The 18594-nt window shown below is 32.8% G+C and overlaps 2 protein-coding genes across 2 annotated transcripts in view; one reads left to right on the top strand and one right to left on the bottom strand.

Annotated features, from left to right (window-relative positions):
• The window catches only part of LOC120421577 (cathepsin B-like), a 400102-nt gene that overhangs the window by 107738 nt on the left and 273770 nt on the right, over positions 1-18594 (top strand). The gene's annotated exons all lie outside the window — the stretch shown is intronic.
• Positions 1-18594, bottom strand: part of LOC120421579 (uncharacterized) — a 60143-nt gene that overhangs the window by 15403 nt on the left and 26146 nt on the right. The window contains exons 2-4 of the mRNA XM_039584811.2: positions 17283-17911; positions 13998-14133; positions 1330-1472 (exon numbers count right to left, since the gene is read on the bottom strand). Coding sequence (XP_039440745.1) covers positions 1330-1472; positions 13998-14133; positions 17283-17346 — 343 coding nt within the window. The 5' untranslated portion in view covers positions 17347-17911. The remainder of the gene's footprint in view (positions 1-1329; positions 1473-13997; positions 14134-17282; positions 17912-18594) is intronic.

Here is an 18594-nt window from a genome sequence, read left to right as displayed (position 1 = left end):
TTTTGAAAATTTCAAATTAAAAAAATACTGTTTTTTAAGTAGTCAAATTTCGTAATTTGCAATATGGGTATCACACGATTCGAAATCTTGCATGCACGCTGTTTTAGAGTTTTGTTTTAAATAAAATAATGCAATTTATGAAAATATGAGCACTGTTAAAAATTTGTTATTTTGTGAAAATTTGAGTATTTTACATAATACCGTCATCAGGGGTGACATTGGGTCTGAGGGGTGAGATTGGGTCATACAAAAATTCAGAAATTGGTATGACCCATTCTCACCCCCCAGACACAATGTCACCCCTGGCCCTGATGACGGTAAATCTAATATGTAGTTGTGAAAAAGCATAGAAATTTTTGCTTCGTTTGATACCCGTAATACAAATTATAAAAATTTGAGTATTTACGAAAAATTATGGTATTTTGTGAAAATTTTAGTATTTTTCAAAAAAAAAACTATAATATAATAAAAGGCATACAAAATTTGGCTTCGATGTTTTCGAAAAAATACGGTAATCTGAGATTTGTTTTAGTATTTATGCTTTGAAGCTTATTAAATTATCAAAAAATATATTCTTGGTGAATGCATTGAAAATTTTACATGAAATTGTTTGATTAAGTAAATTTTTGAAAGATTTTAAAAGTTAGTTTACGTTCGTTATCGTCGATAGAATTATCGAAATAACGATAACCATTATCGCTATCTTTAGACGCTAATATTATCGATGATAAATTCCCTTATTTTGCTTGTGTTCTTTTTTGTTAAAAGCCTGTTATCGAATAAAAATTATCCTATAAGTTAGTGATGACATGTAGAAATTTGTTTGGTTTGTTTTTAAAATATTTGCAAATTGGAATGTTTAATCATTATTTAGGCTTGTTTCAAATTACTTTCAAAATGTGAATGGCCAATTTTGTTTTTTTTTTGTATTTTATATAACTCTTTGACGACACATTAGAATCTCATATTAGTCTCCCCAGACAAATAATAAACAAATTATATAATTTGCAACAAATTAAATCCACGTGACAGCCGACATGCCGTTATCACATGCCGATACACGTGTCCGCTGTTTAAATGTTGATTTGTGTTTATTTGCCTGTTGTGAAATGATTAAGCCGTTATTTTTCGCGTTTGAATAATTAAGCTTTGTTTAAACAAAAACCGATTCCGTTCCATCACTGATATAAATTAAAGGCATAAATAACTTCGATTGCAAATTGAACGACATTTGGTGGCGTAGGGGAAAGGAGGGATAATGATGATTTTGGGGTGGCTGTGGGGGCTGATTCATGAAACATGGATATAATTCATACAATACGTACGTGCCTTCCTGATATGGTCCTTCCTCGCAGAGCTCGTGGATGACCTCGTTCGTCCCGTGGTACAGCTTGTTGAAGTGATCCCGCTGGTGGATGTTCATACAGCGCCTCGTGTAGCTCCGTATACAGTGTAGTCCGGAGTGAAGATCTCTGAAAGATTTTTTTTTTGTTTGGGGGAAAACTTTGCGTTAGAAGTGATTGGAATCTGCGAGAGCTCAAAGGTTCGGGGTCAGACAGAGTTCGGGGAAGGATTACGAGGGACTTACGGGAAGGAGTATAATTCTGTAGTAAGATTTTGAACTGTGTGGAAACGATACAGATGTGGCTTTGCTTCGGAAGAGGAAGAGCGAGCAACACTTAAGTGAAATCCCCTTTTTCCGGTGGAAAAAGGGTCAACTCGGGTGGGAAAATGATGACCTGATACAAGGTGTGAGATTAAGTCGGAGAAGTTGAAAAGTGTCCCTGGCAGATGTTTGGAGCTTCCTCTCACTGGGAGGGCCGCTCCACTCAAACGTACATTTTGCTCAAGCAGTAGATCGGCAAACAAGAACAAGGTATCATCTTCTAGTTCAGATTTGGGGTTGAGGCCAACAGTCATGCATATCGTTTACACGTGTAACCGTTCCCATCTGTATTGTTTGTTCTTGGTCACGTGGAGTAAAGGAGGGAGGGGAGAATGGGAAAGGACTTCTTGACATTACGGTAAATCGTCTTAGTCCCAGAACCTTTGGAAAAGTCCAGAAAGTCTCTACTACTCTGGGATGTTGAAGGGAAGTACTGGAAATCATCTGAAATTGATTCTCGTTGACCATTCCATTTCTTGGATGTGTGGATACCATCTATTTGTGTCATGTAGCTTTTCTTACAAATCATAAAATAAAATTAAATCGAAGGTTTGACAAAAGATTGTTCGACTATTCAAAAAGTTTCTGATATGTTTTAGGGGACATCAAATGCCAACTTTTTAGAAATTTCCAAAATGGGCAAAAAATCTTTGACCAAGTTATGACTTTTTGAATCAATACTGATTTTTTCAAAAAATCGAAATATTGGTCCCAACAATTTTTCAATTTCATTTTTCGATGTAAAATCAAATTTGCAATCAAAAAGTACATTATTGAAATTTTGATAAACTGCACCGTTTTCAAGTTATAGCCATTTTTAGGTAACTTTTTTGAAAATAGTAGCAGTTTTAAGTGAAATTTTCTGATCTTTTCGAAAACAATATTTTTACAAATTTTAAATCAATACTAACAAGGAAAACTTGGGCACTAATTTAAAAAAATTAAAAACTGCGACTATTTTCAAAAAAGTTACCTAAAAATGAGTATAACTTAAAAATTTGATTTTACATCGAAAAATGAATTTGAAAATTTTTGCGACCGATATTTCGATTTTTTTTAAATCAGTATTGATTAAAAATTCATAACTCGGTCAAAGATTTTTTGCCCATTCTGGAAATTTCTGAAAAGTTGGCATTTGATGTCCTCTAAAACATATCAGAAAATGAAAAAATAAAATAAAAATAGTGTTTTTTTGTAAATCAAGTTTTAGTGACAAAAAGTGAAATTAAAAATTACCAAAAAAACATTTTTCCAGTGTAGTCCTTATCCATACCTACAACTTTGCCGAAGACATCAAATCGATCAAAAAATTCCTTTAAAAGATACAGATGTTTGAATTTTCATAAATCATTTTTGTATGGACAGTTGCCAAATTTGTACAGAAAATTTGATTTTACATCAAAAAATTAAGTTAAACAATTTTTGTTATATTTAGTTAAATTATAAATCACCAAATTTTTTTAACCGTGTATCATTTTTTTTCAGTGTAGTCCTTATTAATACCTACAACTTTGCCGAAGACACCAAATTGATCAAAAAAATCCTTCAAAAGAAACAGATTTTTGAATTCTCATGCATAATTTTTGTATGAATGATGGATTTTCATACATCATTTTGTACGGAGAATTATATGGACAAACTAATGATGCAAAATGGCTTCTTTGGGCATACCGAAGGCACCAAAAAAGTTTCAGCCGGAACTTAATAAAATTTACAATCGACAAGTACTTTTACAAAGTTCTAATAAAGTTCACGATTTTTCAAACTTTTCAAATTTTATTTAAAATTTTCTGATATTTCAATAAAAAAATCAAAATTTACAATTTTGGTCGAAACGAAATAAGGAATGTAATCTGTTTTTAGTCCTTTCACGTTGAACTTGATTTTAAGACTTAAAAGCAATTTCGTAAAATTTCACAAAAGTTTCATTTTTTAACATTGAAAATCGAACCAATAGTTTCCATAATATCGTCAGTTGAAAATAACACATTAATTAGGGGACACTTAGAAAAACTTATTTCCATAGATTGGAGGCTGCTTTTTGAAAAAATGAATCCTCCAATTTTCAAGACTTCAGAGAGGTTTATTTTGGTTTTTCCTAAGCCATTCAAAATTTTTTTTTTTTCGTACAGAAGTTATTTTCTTTCTCAAGAAATATTTTTAAAAAACAAAAAGAAGAGCAAATCTCTACGAAATCGGTATTTTTTTTTGAATTTTTATTTTTTTTGAATTTAAATTTTTTTTCGAACCCCGCCTCGAGCGACTTTGGTTTTTCGTTCATATTCATCAATTCAAATTTCTGTGTTCTTATCTTTTCTCGTTGGGAGCAGATGGGAATCGAACCCAGAACCATTCGCTTACAAAGCAAACACCGTAACCAGTCAGCCACGGCCGCTCCCAATGACCGATATCTGAGAGAATTGCTCAGAAATTGAAAATATATATCCATATCTACTTGAGAACGGCATATTTAATAAAAAAGTGTGAAGAACGTTTTTGTTTTTAAAAATGTTTTTTTTAATTATAAATATTGAGTTACAGTTGCTTCTAGTTTTTAAACTTTTTGAAATAGTAACTATTTTTTCACCATTAGTAAAATGATTGAACTCTTGAAGATTCGATAGTTTACTGCAAATTTTGTGAAATATGCAAATGCTGATAAAAGATTTTTCCGATTTAAAAAAAATACAGTAAACATTTTTGATGGTTTGAAGTTATAAAAGTGAGAAAATTTCTCAAAATATATTTTTTCTAGATTTCTTTTAAATATGTAGGTATTTTTATTGATGTTTTCCTAGCCAAAAACAGTAAAACCAACCGTTTTCACACTTGATTCACTGCAAACACCAGAGAAGGGATCAAAATCCGTCCGTTTGGTTCGCATTCATTTATATTTCATCAGCTTGTAGAAAATGCCAAATTTGTAAACGAATGTGTGTGTGTGTAGAGCCTCAAAAGAGCCCTCAAACTGACTGGGAAATGCTGGCAGATGTCCATCCAGGAGTCATCGGGCCGTAATCGCACTCGTTCAGTACGCACCGGGTTCAGTGCGGAATGTACTGGAGACTAGAGCCACATTTCTGAATTTGTGTCAGTTTGGATGGTTATCTTCGTGACAATGACGATAGAATACGTAATTTATGGTGTTTGTCCAAGCGTGTGTTCGGGGGCTTCAGTGGTTTTGTACCAGCGTGTTAACATCATGTCCATGAATAAATTGCTGAGGACATTGGCTCGAGGTCAGCATTATGATCTTGAATAATATTCTATAAATAAACATTATGTTCGGTTCGAATTTTCCAGATATTGTCAATTTGCAAAAAAAAATCTAATAAATATTAAAACAATTTCAACTCCAAAAATCGTTACCACCCATTAACGACTGTCGCAACCCTAAATTTTTAATTTAAACATTCAATTTAGTACCATTTGTACCCAACCACGTACTGCGTCTCATTCGACCCATTAGTAGAAAGGTGTGAGCTTTATGCCCTCCAACAAGGACAAAAACTCAACATCTCCTCCTTTGAAAGTATACGATTTCTGCGGACGTGCTCCCAGCACCCCGGATAACGACTGACTGAGGGGTCAACCCCGGCAAGAACCACTTCCACCACCAGACAAGGTTATTAAAACGTTCAATTTGTGAGTATAGAGGGTCGTAATGCAGACGTGCGGATGTTATTACATGTTTTTTTGTGTTGCTTGTCCTTCTTATAAACTTCGGATAGTATCCGCAGCGAACGCGTCGTCGGCTTAAAATTTCAGTCATTAACCACGGTACGTGAAAAATGTGACTTTGGGTGGAGTTTTTCAACACCACCACTACCAACAGAGGCAACTTGTCGACGTTCAATCCCGGAAGGACTCTTTTTTTTTTGTTTCGGCGATGGTTGGCTGGGAAATACGCGGGATGTGGAAAAAGGGATGGTAATTTTTGTTGTTTTTTAATTTTATTATTATTTATTATAATTTTTTTGTAAAGGTCCTATAAACTATTGTGTTTCATATGTTTATAGTACCTTTATTTTAAAAAAGCTCTAGATTTTTTAAAAGATGTCGGACAAATTTTCTACCACTTTGTTTTTGAATTATTATTTTTTATGCAATGCATAATTTTTTTTAATAAAATCGATTTTTTATTAATTCGTTGATTAACTTTCAGACAAAAAAAAAATACATTTGAAATATTTTATAAAATTGAAAGCCAAAGAACAAAAATCTGTTTACGAATTATGCAATATTTAATTATTTTGATTTTGGCGAGCAGTCTGATCGAAAATATGAAAACATGAATTTTTAAATCATCGAATTAAAAGTCTAATTCATTTTTTAAGTTCCGTACAGATCAAAGATGAACAACATTGTAAAATTTTGATTTCATAACACCTTTTAAAGTATATGTGCAAATGCCACCCAATTTTAATTTTGAGTCTCCCTAAATGAATTTTATAATTACTATTAGACTTAGAAGACATTGAATGTGAGCTCCGAACAATGGAACATAGAAATTTGAGAGAACATCAATTATGTTTTTCCTTACCACATACTTTTTTCACATGTTAAATTTGATTGTCTGGTACCAATTGTTTTAAGATTATGAAATTAATTTTACAAAAGAGAGTAAAAAACCCTTTTTTATTTTTTTTATCTTATCTCAAACAAAATAATCTTCGTATTTTTCAACCATTTAGGCCGTTGCAAATATTTTTTGAAGTTTATAATATGTTTTCATTTTACACCTGCCCAAGTGTTTTGCAATCATAAGTTTTCAAAATATCCAAGTATCGAAGAGATTTTTTTTCGCCGAAAAAATAAATCTTTTTGCGACATAAACTTTGAAAAATAATGCAACGACCTTTATAAAACAAGATTGCAAGTGTGCACGATACAAAATATGGTATTTATTATTATATTTTTTTTTATTACATTATCTCTTTCAATCAATTTGGCACATAAAAAAATTAACTAAAAATAGGTTTATCTTTAGAAATTTTTAAAATTTACTGTTGTAATTTAATTTTAGTGCAAATGAGTGTTTAATAAAGAAAATGTATTGTAATAAAAAAAATGCATATAATGAAAAAAAAAAATGTTTGCCAAAATTTATGAAACTTTTGTCATTCATCGTACAACACAAATTAAAAAAAATGCACAATCCTTCAACTACCTACAATTTTAAATTGCTTAAGGGGTTACATATATGTAGAAAATCACAATATTTTATATTACAGATTATTTGATAAATCCACTCAAAATATGATTATTAATCACTCCTGAAAGTTTCATGAAGATATTACATGATTATACCCAAGTAACCGCGAAGCACTAAATAGCAGCATTAAATCAGCATTATATTGGCATTTAATACCAGCAAATAATGCTTCAAAACATTTAATCAGCACTTTTCCCTTGAGAAATATTTCAAGTGGCGCACAGTGATGCCGATTTAATGCTTCGCCGAAAGCTTGAACAAAAACAAACTGCTTTATCGACGTCAAGGCTGGGGGAAAAAAAAGAACAGCTGCTGCACTCACACTTGGTGGTGGGCCTCCTTTGTTTTTTGATTTCTCCTGTTGCGTTTCATGTGTGAGTGTGACACTTTGATGTTATTCTTACATTTTTCTCGTCAATCTCCAGGATGCGCGCAAGCCAACTGATGTATTCGGAATTGAGTGTTTGTTTTGAAAGTTTTAATCGATGTGGTTGATGCATCGAACATTAATTAAGACTTTCTTTTTGCTGTTTCGAGTTTCCGTTGTGATTTCGTTGGAAGGAAATTATCGATTATCACTCAGCAAATTGCGGCCAGCCAGTAAAGTGCAGTACAATTAATTACGGGTTAAAAGGGACAAGCACTGGCTAACGGCTAACGGGAACTGCTTTTCCGAGGAGTGCTTGGTCCATGGTTGGCAAAATTTCACAAAGTGTATCAGACTTCCGGAAAGCAGCTTTTTGCTTGTGAGAAAAGTCATTCAATTTACCAGAGAACATTTGATAATGTCCTTTGTGCTATGGGAATATGTTTTGAAAAATTTGACTTAATTACAGGCTGCGTTTCTGTACAAAAAAAAAACAAGAAAAACAATTCAATCAGCGGGAATTGAACCCAGTTCACGCAAAAATGAAACTGATGCACACTGGGAGAACTGCGCCTTAGCCCGCACGCTTACTAGAACGGTATGACGGGAGAAGGATTAAAGTCAATAAGAGCGTGCCTGGTTGAAATGTTTCCCGTATCGATGGGTTACTTTGTTGATAAACATCAAATGCTTTTAAGCACATTTTCAAGGTCGTAAATGGTGATTTAATGCCAGTTGTAATGCAGCAAAGTTGTGGTATTTTGAAGCATTCGCAAAGCTTATTTACTACTTCAAAACATTCCAGTGCTGATTTAGTACTGAATTAATACTTCAATTTAGTGCTTGTGGTTACTTGGGTAAACTGAGTTAGAGATGATTTTAAGCTCAACATTTTGCTGTGCGCAAAGCGGACTGTCAAACTTTCTGAGCGTTTTTCTCGAAACACCGAGTTGATTTACGGGTGCCACGATATCTCGAGATGGGATGTGCCAAATTGGCTGAAATTCGGGGTAAAGACTCTCAAGACATATCCCGTGTGCATGACGAAGCATGATTTTGAAATTTTGCTTTATAAAAAAATAAAAAAATCAAAAACTGACGATTTCTTATATGAAAAACACAAAAATATTTTAATCTTTTTTAAACATAAGCTTTTTGAAAATCGGCCTTCTTCATGCACACAGGACCGGTTTACCGAGTCTTCACCAAAATTTTGAGCCGATTTGGTCAAGGCAGTGTTGAGATACCGTGACATCCCTTTTTTGAAACTGCTAACTTCAAATAGCTTTATCTTGGCAATGATGCAACCAAATGTCTTAAAATTTGTTTTGATATTAGATGAAAATGTAAATTTTAATGCCCTGCAAACAGATTTTGAAAAAAATTAAGTGTGTGCTCACGCCAACCTCTGACTTTTTGTCGATTTATATGTATGTAACCTCTTAAGTTGTTTTCACAAAAGCATAATGTTCTATTTTGGCTTCAGATCAGAAATCTGATTTTATTTTTTTTTAAGTGCACGTAAAGATATATTTTGAGTATATAAATGTTTTTTAAATAAATTTGAAATGTTCAGAAAGATTATAATGTCTTTATTTGATTTAAAATGCATGAATAAGCATTCGGTTGTACAAGGTTTTTAAGAAAATTTCAATTTTAGTCAATAATTTTTTTTTCACCCCACACTTTTTACGAATAGGGGAAGGGGAGGGGGGGGGGGGGAGGAGATGAAAAAATCTTGTTTTTTTTACTTTAAAATGATCTTCACATGAATTGTTTTATTTTCTTGATTATTCTTAAATTTTCATGCACATATTTTGAATATTTATTGCACTGAATAAAAAGATTTCTTTATTTGTTAATATGTAGATAAGAGGTAAACAATTAAAAATTGGGTACAATGAGCAACTTAAACACCATCCCTGCAACTCCTGCAAGTTGTGCGGAATATTTAAGCCGACACAGTCGTATCCGGAGAGTGAAAGTGCAAATGAGCACCACAACGGCCCCGGCACAGTCCACAGCTTCAGCAAAAAGGCCAAAGTGGAACAAACAAATTACGAATGTGAGACACATATGATACATAATTAAAATTTATGACGAGCGGGTTGTTGCCTCCCACTCTCCCTCTCTCTCAGTTGTGCTTTTTGCCCGCCACTCGGCCTTCCGTTTTGCGGTGGCTGTTTGACTGAGGGAAATCCTTTTGTTGTTTTATCCTTTCTCGTTGTGGAAATTTGGAAAAGCCATTATTTCGGGCATCAAACCAATAGGCCGAGGCTCTATTGTTTCACATGTGTGTGTGTGTGTGTGAGTGGAGTCAAAAAGTCAAATGAGCCATGGTTCGCAAAAAAGGGGAGCAATTTTTCATCTCCCCCAAATGGGGGAGGGAAATCTGTCTGTGGGAAAAGCCTCCTCCTCCTGCTTGTTTTCCACGTGTGGCCCGCCCAGCAGCGTATGCTCATCATGGTTCAGTGGAATTGTGTGGGTGGTTGTGGTGGGGAAGCACCCACCGGAAGTCGAGCGTCGGGCTGATGGGGAGGTGAGCTTTTGGGTGGCTGTGAAAGCATATCACATTTTAAATAATTAATTAAACAGGGTTAATTTTAATTTATGAAAATAATGTAATGAAATTAACTCCATTTAGAGAGTCATTTAGCGAGGCGCAACATAAGCCTAACGACAGGAGGGGCATTTTTCAGCATCACAACGGCGATGACGACGACGACGTGATGACAGCTCGCAATAACACACATTGTATAAATTAGGTACATGGTACATGATTAGCTGCGAATAATGGGCTTTTATAATGGTGTGAGGGAAAGCACGAAAACAAAAGTTAAAATGTAATCATAAATAATTACGCGTGTTATGGGTCGTGACGCAATGTATTGACAATGTGAGAAATTTCAAAGAAAAATGCGTTTGACACCGGGATTAAATGAGCTTATTTTATTGGATAAAAAAGTGATTCAATAGGTAGAATTTTAAGTCCAAGAAAATCTTAATGTTATCGAGGCAGTTGTTTTAATTTTTTATAATTATAAAAAAAACTTTCTTTAAAATTCACACATTTAGAAAAAAAAACAAATTTCAAGCCTGATTTTCGAAAAGAATCATAACACGTTTTATAAATATACATCATTATCATTATCATCAAATATCGAAATTTTGCAAAATGTTAATGAATATTTAACAATATTTCTTCTAAAAAAAAAATTTGTACCGGATTGTGGTCCCAACTTTATTTTTTTGATAAAATTATTGAAGTGTAATATTTTTTATTTAAAAAACAACATAAATTTTGAAAAATATTTGCAACGGCCTAATTTCTTGATGAAAAAATTTTCATCGACAGCTCATTCTTCACAGCAAAAAAAGTGCAAATTTGGAAGATGTAATTTTAGAAGGTTGAATATTACCTCTTTTATTACTAAATTTTACCTCAATTTAGACTGAAAATGCGATATTACACCAGAATAGTGGTAAAATTACACATTTTCAGAGGTAAAATTATGCATTTTTTCTGACATAAAAGATGTACCCCTTCCCAGATTTAATATTGCCTTTTTTTCCTGTGTAGTTTAAATGTTATTTTCATGTGATATTTACATGAAACATCAATATTGTGTAGAAAATATTGTTAAGGGTGCACATCAATCAAGGAAGCCTACAAAGTATTTTAAATAGTTTACAATCAACTGTTTTTAGCAATATTTTTTTGATGCTTGATTTTTTGGATATTTTCGAAGGAGGAAAAATGGCCTAATTCACTAAGATTTAAAACGTCGAAAAAAAGTTTTCAGTTATTTATTGTAGAGCAATTCTTCTCAAAATCGACCAATTTATTATTAAAATTTTTTTTTGCATATAAAATTTGAATAAACATTATTAAAAACCTTGTACCTTGGAGTTGTTTTGTTGATTGAAATGGTACAGAAAAGATACATATAGAAATAGAAAATAAATTGTTTTGACTTTACATTAGCAATGAAAGTTATATATTTTTGAAGTGTTTAAAAATTACTGAATGTTGCTTTTTTTTTAAATAAACTGAGAAATACTAAAAATAGATCTTCTTTTTCCTGAGATTCAAACTGTTAATTGAACACACTTTGTAAAAACATTTAGAAATATTCTAGCTTCACTACAAATCGGCATAGTAAGATAATATTTTTATGAGAGTTAAAAATTAATACAATTTTTTTACTTTTAGTGATTTTAGCCCAGGTTAGAGCGTCCAATTTATCGTCTCGGGGAAAAATCCCAGAATTCACGGGAATTTTTAAATCTCAATTTTTAAAAATGCCCAGAAAATAAAAAATAAAAATATAAAGAACTTAAAGAAAATAATAGGGTTGTATTCAATTCAATCAATTGATAATATTGAATAAATCCTGGTAATTCCTGGGATTTTCTGAGAAATTGGATTAAAATTTCCCGTGTCCCGGGATTTTAATTGGACGCTCTAGCCAAGATATAAGGAACTCAATCTTAGAGTTTTTTTAGACGAAAAAAATTAAGTCTTAAGATTGAAAAAAAAAAGTTTTTTTTAAATAAAAAATCACGCATAGAATGAAATAATGCAGATTTCTTGACAAAATTAAATTTAAGATGCTCAAAACGAAATATTAACATTATTTCATTTTTGTTTAGATTCAAAATTTAATCAAAATGGTGTCGCTATTATTTTTTGGGAACCTGTCTAGTCAAGCTCTCAGTAGAAAATTAATCAAATTTAATAAAACCTTCCCAGAAAACAAACCAGTACCGGTCAATAAAACCGTACAAATTATTGCTGCAATTTAGGTTTTTCGATTTAGCGCACTAATATCTCATCCAATGCTATTGGAGTGAGGTGCAATGGCAGCCACCAACTCGGGACAGAGGTGCAAAATGAGAAAAGTTTTTCGTTTCTAATTACTCAACAATGTCGAAAGCAGCACTCGGTGGAATGACCTGTTTGCCATGTCGATTAAAATTTGTTTAGAACCACCGTGCTTTGGAGCAGAAATGGGAGGAAAAAAGTCATTTGAGTAAATCACCTGAGGAATTTGGAAGGCTGTTTTTTTTGTTAAATTAAGAAGAAGAAATTGTTATTCAAATTAATCAAACTTCAGATTTAATTTGATTGAAAAATAAGTTTAAAACCAACACAAATGTAAACAATTCTTCCGAAACAGAAACATTTGCACACTCAATTAGAAAATGCATTTCCCCCACTCTCTCTCTCTCTCTCTCCCTTTTCCAAGTTGTATCTTGTCTGACAGACCATGTGGCAGTGTTTTCATGTGTCGACAGCATGTGTGTCTGTTGTGGTAAGGAGGGAAAATGAAGTTCCCTCAGAGAGAGCAAGTGTGGCAAACACGGTTGGACTCAGTACGAGCAGACAGAACCAGTTTTGTGAAAATTCGCTTCTCGGCTATTAGATAAAGACCACAAGCCGACGACGAAGACCGGCTCGGGATTTGTCGGAAGCATAAAATTAAACTTTTCCACCGCAAAGCAACAAACATGTTCGTTTCGGGGCAAAATCGGTCATAGTTGGGAGTTGGGAGGGGAAAAAACAATTGAATTAGTGCGTCCATCCCGGGAATTCCCGGGACGAAAATCCCGGGATTTTACCAAAACCGGGAATTCCCGAATCCCGGGATTTTTTATAATTTGTCCCGGGAATTCCCGAAATTGAAAAAAAACAAATTTTAGTCAGGAAAATTAAATTTGGTTGTGGAAATAGACGAACAGTTGAATACTTAGTAATCGATACGAATTTAAAATTTGTATTCGACATATATTAGCATTAATTTGGATTTTTAGGGAAAATTGTTAAAATTTTAGGTTACAGATTCGCAAAATGCCTTGCGCTTTAAATATTTTAAATTAAATTTTATATAGTTTTAAACTGGGAATAATATTTACGTATATTTATATTTTTACATATGAAAAAAATCATATTAAAATATTTTTCATCAATCGCCGGAATCTGGTCCGAATCAGGATAAATGTAAGCCAATTTATTTGCTAAATGTTTTGAATTACTTCGGTTAAAACAGGAACAGAACCAAACAATTAGTTCACCGATTTCCAAAATTTATTGTTCTTAATTTTCATGTACCTATTCAGACTGTTTTCTCCAGTTGGCGGTAGTGACTTACAGATAATTTGTAAAATATGTTTTATATGAAACATGAAATTCAAAAAGTATCAAAAATTTTATATGACTTGCATTATTTTATTTGTTTTCGATTAATTTTTTATGACATTTTTAAAGAAATTTTTTAAGTTTTTCTAGTCATGCGATATAAAAAAAATATATGAAATAAATATATTGATGAAAGACTTATATATTTAGTTTCAATCACATTGGATAAAAAAATTAGTTCACTCAAAACCCAAAGCACAACAAAGAGCAACAACAATTCATTTTTAATTTCTTTTAAGCTATTTAAAAACTGTCGTCCTTGTTAAGTGTAGATTATCACCAAGCTAATCACCTGAGCTAATTCTATGATTTTAAGCTTGAAAAACATAACAAATATAATGAAAACATAGATTTTATGACTGTTTCTAAAATTTCCCGGGATCCCGGGAATTCCCGGGATTCACAAAATATTTTTCCCGTTTCCCGGGAAATTCAAAAGCCGGGAAAATTGGACGCCCTAAATTGAATCGAAAAAAAAGTGATGATGAGATCAATTTTACACTATTTTGAAAGGGGGGAAAGTGAGAGAAATCCTTCAAACAATACTCACGGACAGAGCTTATCCAGTTCCTCTTTTTTCGTGACGAACGAAAGCTCCGAAGTGGCTGAGAGGACCTGGAGTGGCTTGGTGCACTGCACGAGCTCCTCCTGGCCGCAGTCCTCGGTCGTAACCTGTGTGATGGACACTGAAATGGAAAGGAGAGTGAGGGTTAGTAAAAGTGATTGAGCGGTGGTTTAATGCACTTTCTAAATGGGCAAGATGTCATGTATTTTCGGAACGGGGTTGTGTTGATCGAAGGCATGATAGAAGGACGATGCTATTAAGTAATCGATGCAGATGATGATAAACATGCTTTAATTTAAATTAAATTTCCTGTTATTGACAGGATAGTGTGGAGAGCGGAGGGAGGGTTAAGCTCAGCTTTAAATTAATTAACGATGCGTAATGCTTTTATACTTCAAAACGCATCGTTTTTGTTTTTGTGCAATTGGTCCAATCAGTATCAGTTTGAAATTTATAATAAATAATAACCCAAGCAGGTGGAAATAACTGGTTATATGATTTGCTCGGAAAATAACTCATTTAGTTATCGAAAATTATTCATATTATTTGCTAATCATCAAATTTCAATACTATTGCTTGATTCCAATTAAATATTACATATTACTAAATGCTGAATAAAATCAGTAAACAATTGCTGACGGATTACCCATTATGTTCAACAATTGAAAAAACGTAAAACTTAACAGAGACCAGGCAAAATATCCAACTGAGGATGAGGTTGCAATAGAAATCCAATACCTTTAAAAGCGTTTGAAAAAAAATCCATATATGACACTTTCTTTAAAAGTATCGAATTGGGAAGGATTTATGAACACTAAAAATGTTTTTTTTTGTGTGGATATTTTATGCTTTTATACAAAAGTGGGTTTGATATAAAATAGAAAAGGTTTGTAATTATTTTTATAATTTTGATTGTATTTCAAACAGTAGCGAATCTTATTTTTTTAAAGTTTTCATTAAATTTTGAGTTAGGAGTAATGAGAAGTATTTAAGTTGCATTTTGAAAAGTAGATTTTTTCAATATATTTGTAATTTACGTCATCCTTACTTTTTTTCCTGTTTTTCACCATATGGCATTGATTCAAACACAATACCCTTGGATTCTTTAAAGGAGTAGTGGTTGTAATCAAATTGTTTAATTTTAATGAGTTGGATTTTTATACTTATTTTTAAATGAGATCAGTTCGATGCTGTCGTGCTATCTTGTCGCACCCGCCATTTCGACGTTCCGAGAAAAACGCGTTTTAATGTTTGGCCTTGAATAAACAAAAACTAGGGGATCAGCATCTAACTCCAGCGTGCCTCTAATGTTGGCAGGTCAGAACTTTGACATTCAATTAATGCTAATTAAAAGCGTTTTCAACTGAAATCGAGTGATAAATAGCTCAATAAGAAGTGAGCAAGCAAGTTTCTATCAAAAGTTTTGCAAAATTAGTTGTTAAAACAGTGAAACTTAGCAAATTGGATGGAGCTAGGAGCGAGTGCTTAACCTGCCAAACATAGGAGAATTTCCCCTAGAGCACGCAATGTAAACAACAACAAACACGTTTTGTTTGGCTGACCATTCTGTGCATTGTCCTGAAGTTTGGTTGAAGTTGGTTGCTGGAGTCCCGAGTTTTAATTACAAATGTTTACGGTAGTCTAGCTTGTACATGCGTCAAACGCGTTCTGACCTGAAATCCCTTTGGCCAGTTGTCGCACTTACATCAATTTTCAGGGAGTGACAAGATAGCACGACAAGATTGAAACTTCTTTCATATGAAGAGCGACAACAATGCACGGAGTTTTTTCAGTTTTTATTGGATATCTCAGGATTGGAATCGAATTTTGGGGATCTGTAAAAGTCAAAAGGTGAGGCATTGTTAGCTACACAAAATGGCGTTCTCAACTCAATTTGGCTCAAAATGCACGTGCGACAAGTAAGCACAACGGTGTCGAGTTAACAATCAGGGTTAATTCCAGTAAAATTTAGTTACATTAAGCATAGAATATTTTTGAACAAAATTAAAAAAATAGGTTTTATTTTAATAAAACCAGGAGAAATATTTCAAATAGGAACAGTTATTTCATAAAAATGTTGAAGATATAATTTGGAAATTTGAGATTTTGCAGCCTTACAACTATGAGCATTTAATTTAAGTTTTTTTTCCGAAATCTGCTCAAATTATACTTTTATAATTTTTCAAACCATTTCAGAACAATTAAACTATATTTGAAAAAAATGTTCAGTTTATTTTACAAATTTAAAATATTTTTTTTTCATTTTTTTTTTGCTTTTTAAAGCCGATGCAAATATTTTTCAAAGTTTTTCTACCTCGGCTATGACCGGGGTCGAGGGGGGGCAAAAAAATAAAAAAATATAAATATTGAAATAACAAGCCATAGTTTCAACATTTGCATGGAAAAAGTGTTTTAAAATGCATTTTACACTAGTACAGTTGTTTTGCAATCATTAGTTTTCAAAAAATGTAAGATTTGACGAAAACAAAAATTTTAGCGAAAAAAAACTTTTTGCGATAATAAACATCGCTAAAAATGATTAAAAACGCAGGGGAATGCATTTTAAATTGATTTCAGCTGATTGCACGTCAACTCCTATTGGAATTTTTAAGTTTAAAAATAAATTTGCTCCCTAATTTTTGGGCCAACATTGAAGGAAGAGGAGACAAAAACTTTAAATAAAATTTGTAGTAGCCTAATAATAATTTCAATCTTATGGTAAAGATTGAATCTAAGATTATGATACTTGATTTTTTTTCAAAATTCAAGGAGGGAAAATTAGTCAAGGGGGAATGGAACGAAAAAGGTTGAGAACCACTGACATAAAATAATAACAAATTAGGTTTTTAATGATGATTTTTTTTTTCATTTTGATTTATTATTGATAGAATTATTTGATTTCTTTTTGGTTAGCTTTCTATTAAAATGTTTTGTGTGAATTTTCTGTATCGTTAAGTGATTATTTCTTGGAAATACCTTCCCGCTCCAAAAATACCACATTCTATTCAAACAGTGTTTGTAATAGAACATGAATAATTTTAAGGGATAAGCTGCATCAGTGAAAACAAGCTAAACAAATTGCATAAATCTCTACAAAGGAATATAGGGGTAAACAGCGAATTCCGGATTTTGAATTTTTGAGTAAAGTTTGATAAAAGAGATTGACTATTAACTTTTTTCCCACCTGTATAAATTAATAACTATATGTTATAAAATAATAATACAAAAAATATATATTTAGACCCCCTACAAAATTTCCATCATATTTACCTGCCATAGTGACAAATGCCACGTGAAAGACTGTTCGGATATCAACACACTCGCTAATCCTCATCGTGATGTTTGTGTGTGTGTGTTTGTGCTGTGGCAGGTTTTCAATTTTTGCCCTCCCGACCGCGGTTCAAGCGACGGTGTATTTAGTGGGTGGTACTGTGTGTGTGTGTTTGTTGTTTGTGACACACTTCGGAGAGCTGGATTTGCCTTGTTGCTATGTTTACAAAGTCTGCGGCAAAACGACAACGACGACAATGTTGCACTCCACCCTTTGGCCCGGGGCTGTTATTAGCACAATTTTGTTGTCCTGATTTTGTTTTGGTCGCGATTTCTTGCGGCACATACACAAACAGACACTTTAACACCACTCTCTCGCTCTTTTCAGGATAATCTGGTTGTGGTTTTGCGGGAATTGAACCTAATAAACCGGTACAGCTTTTGTAATATCTCTTGTTTTCTTCTTCGTTTTTTTTCTTGTCGGGATTGCACTTTCAGGCACTAGATAATTCAAACAATTCTTGCAAATACTTAAAGTAATTTACGGAACGCGCTTTTTTCTACAATGTTTCAAATAACAGGATGCTGCCCTTGAAACTTTGTGCTTCTTTTGCCAGGGAAAAGTATTGCTGAAAGGAAAAGAGAAAATAGAAAATTGATTAAAATTTCCGCTTCGAACAGAATAATTAAATTGCTGCATTGGAGAGAAACTGAAGAAAACATTATCTCTTAGAAAGGAGTTTTTTTTTGTCATCTCCTTGGAATCGAATCTAAAAGGTGTTTTATTTCTATGTTGTCATTTCTTTTTTTGCATTAGCTGAATCTCAGTAAAACGTACTCCGAAATAGTAGTTTATGCAACAAGTTGCAAAAAGAGGGTTTTTTCAGCACGAGTCGTACATTTATCCAACGAGGTTCACCGAGTTGGATAAATACGAAGAGTGCCGAAAAAATCAAGTTTTGCAACGAGTTCCATACAACATTTTTTGCAATTCCGAAAAACACCCATTGAGTGAAATTTTAAGTCAAATTTTCATGTGTTTTGTCAATAAATTGTTTTAATCAATAAAAATGTTGAAAAGTGTTACTTTTCAAAACAAGTGCTGAAAAGTGTTGCTATTCGATTCTGTTATTTTTGGTACAGAAAAGTAGGCTATTTCGTCGTTCAAGAATGACAGCAAAAGTAAGTAGTTTCAGGACGGAATTGCAAAAAATAAATTTTATCGTTGAATAAAATAATATCACAAATCAAAGCTTTATTTTAGGACCCAATTGGGTAACACCGAGGAAAGCTATTTTCATGGTCATATCTC

This window comes from Culex pipiens, chromosome 2 (genome assembly GCF_016801865.2).
Source record: "Culex pipiens pallens isolate TS chromosome 2, TS_CPP_V2, whole genome shotgun sequence".
NCBI classification, from domain to species: domain Eukaryota; kingdom Metazoa; phylum Arthropoda; class Insecta; order Diptera; family Culicidae; genus Culex; species Culex pipiens.
This window is presented reverse-complemented; position numbering and strand designations above follow the sequence as displayed.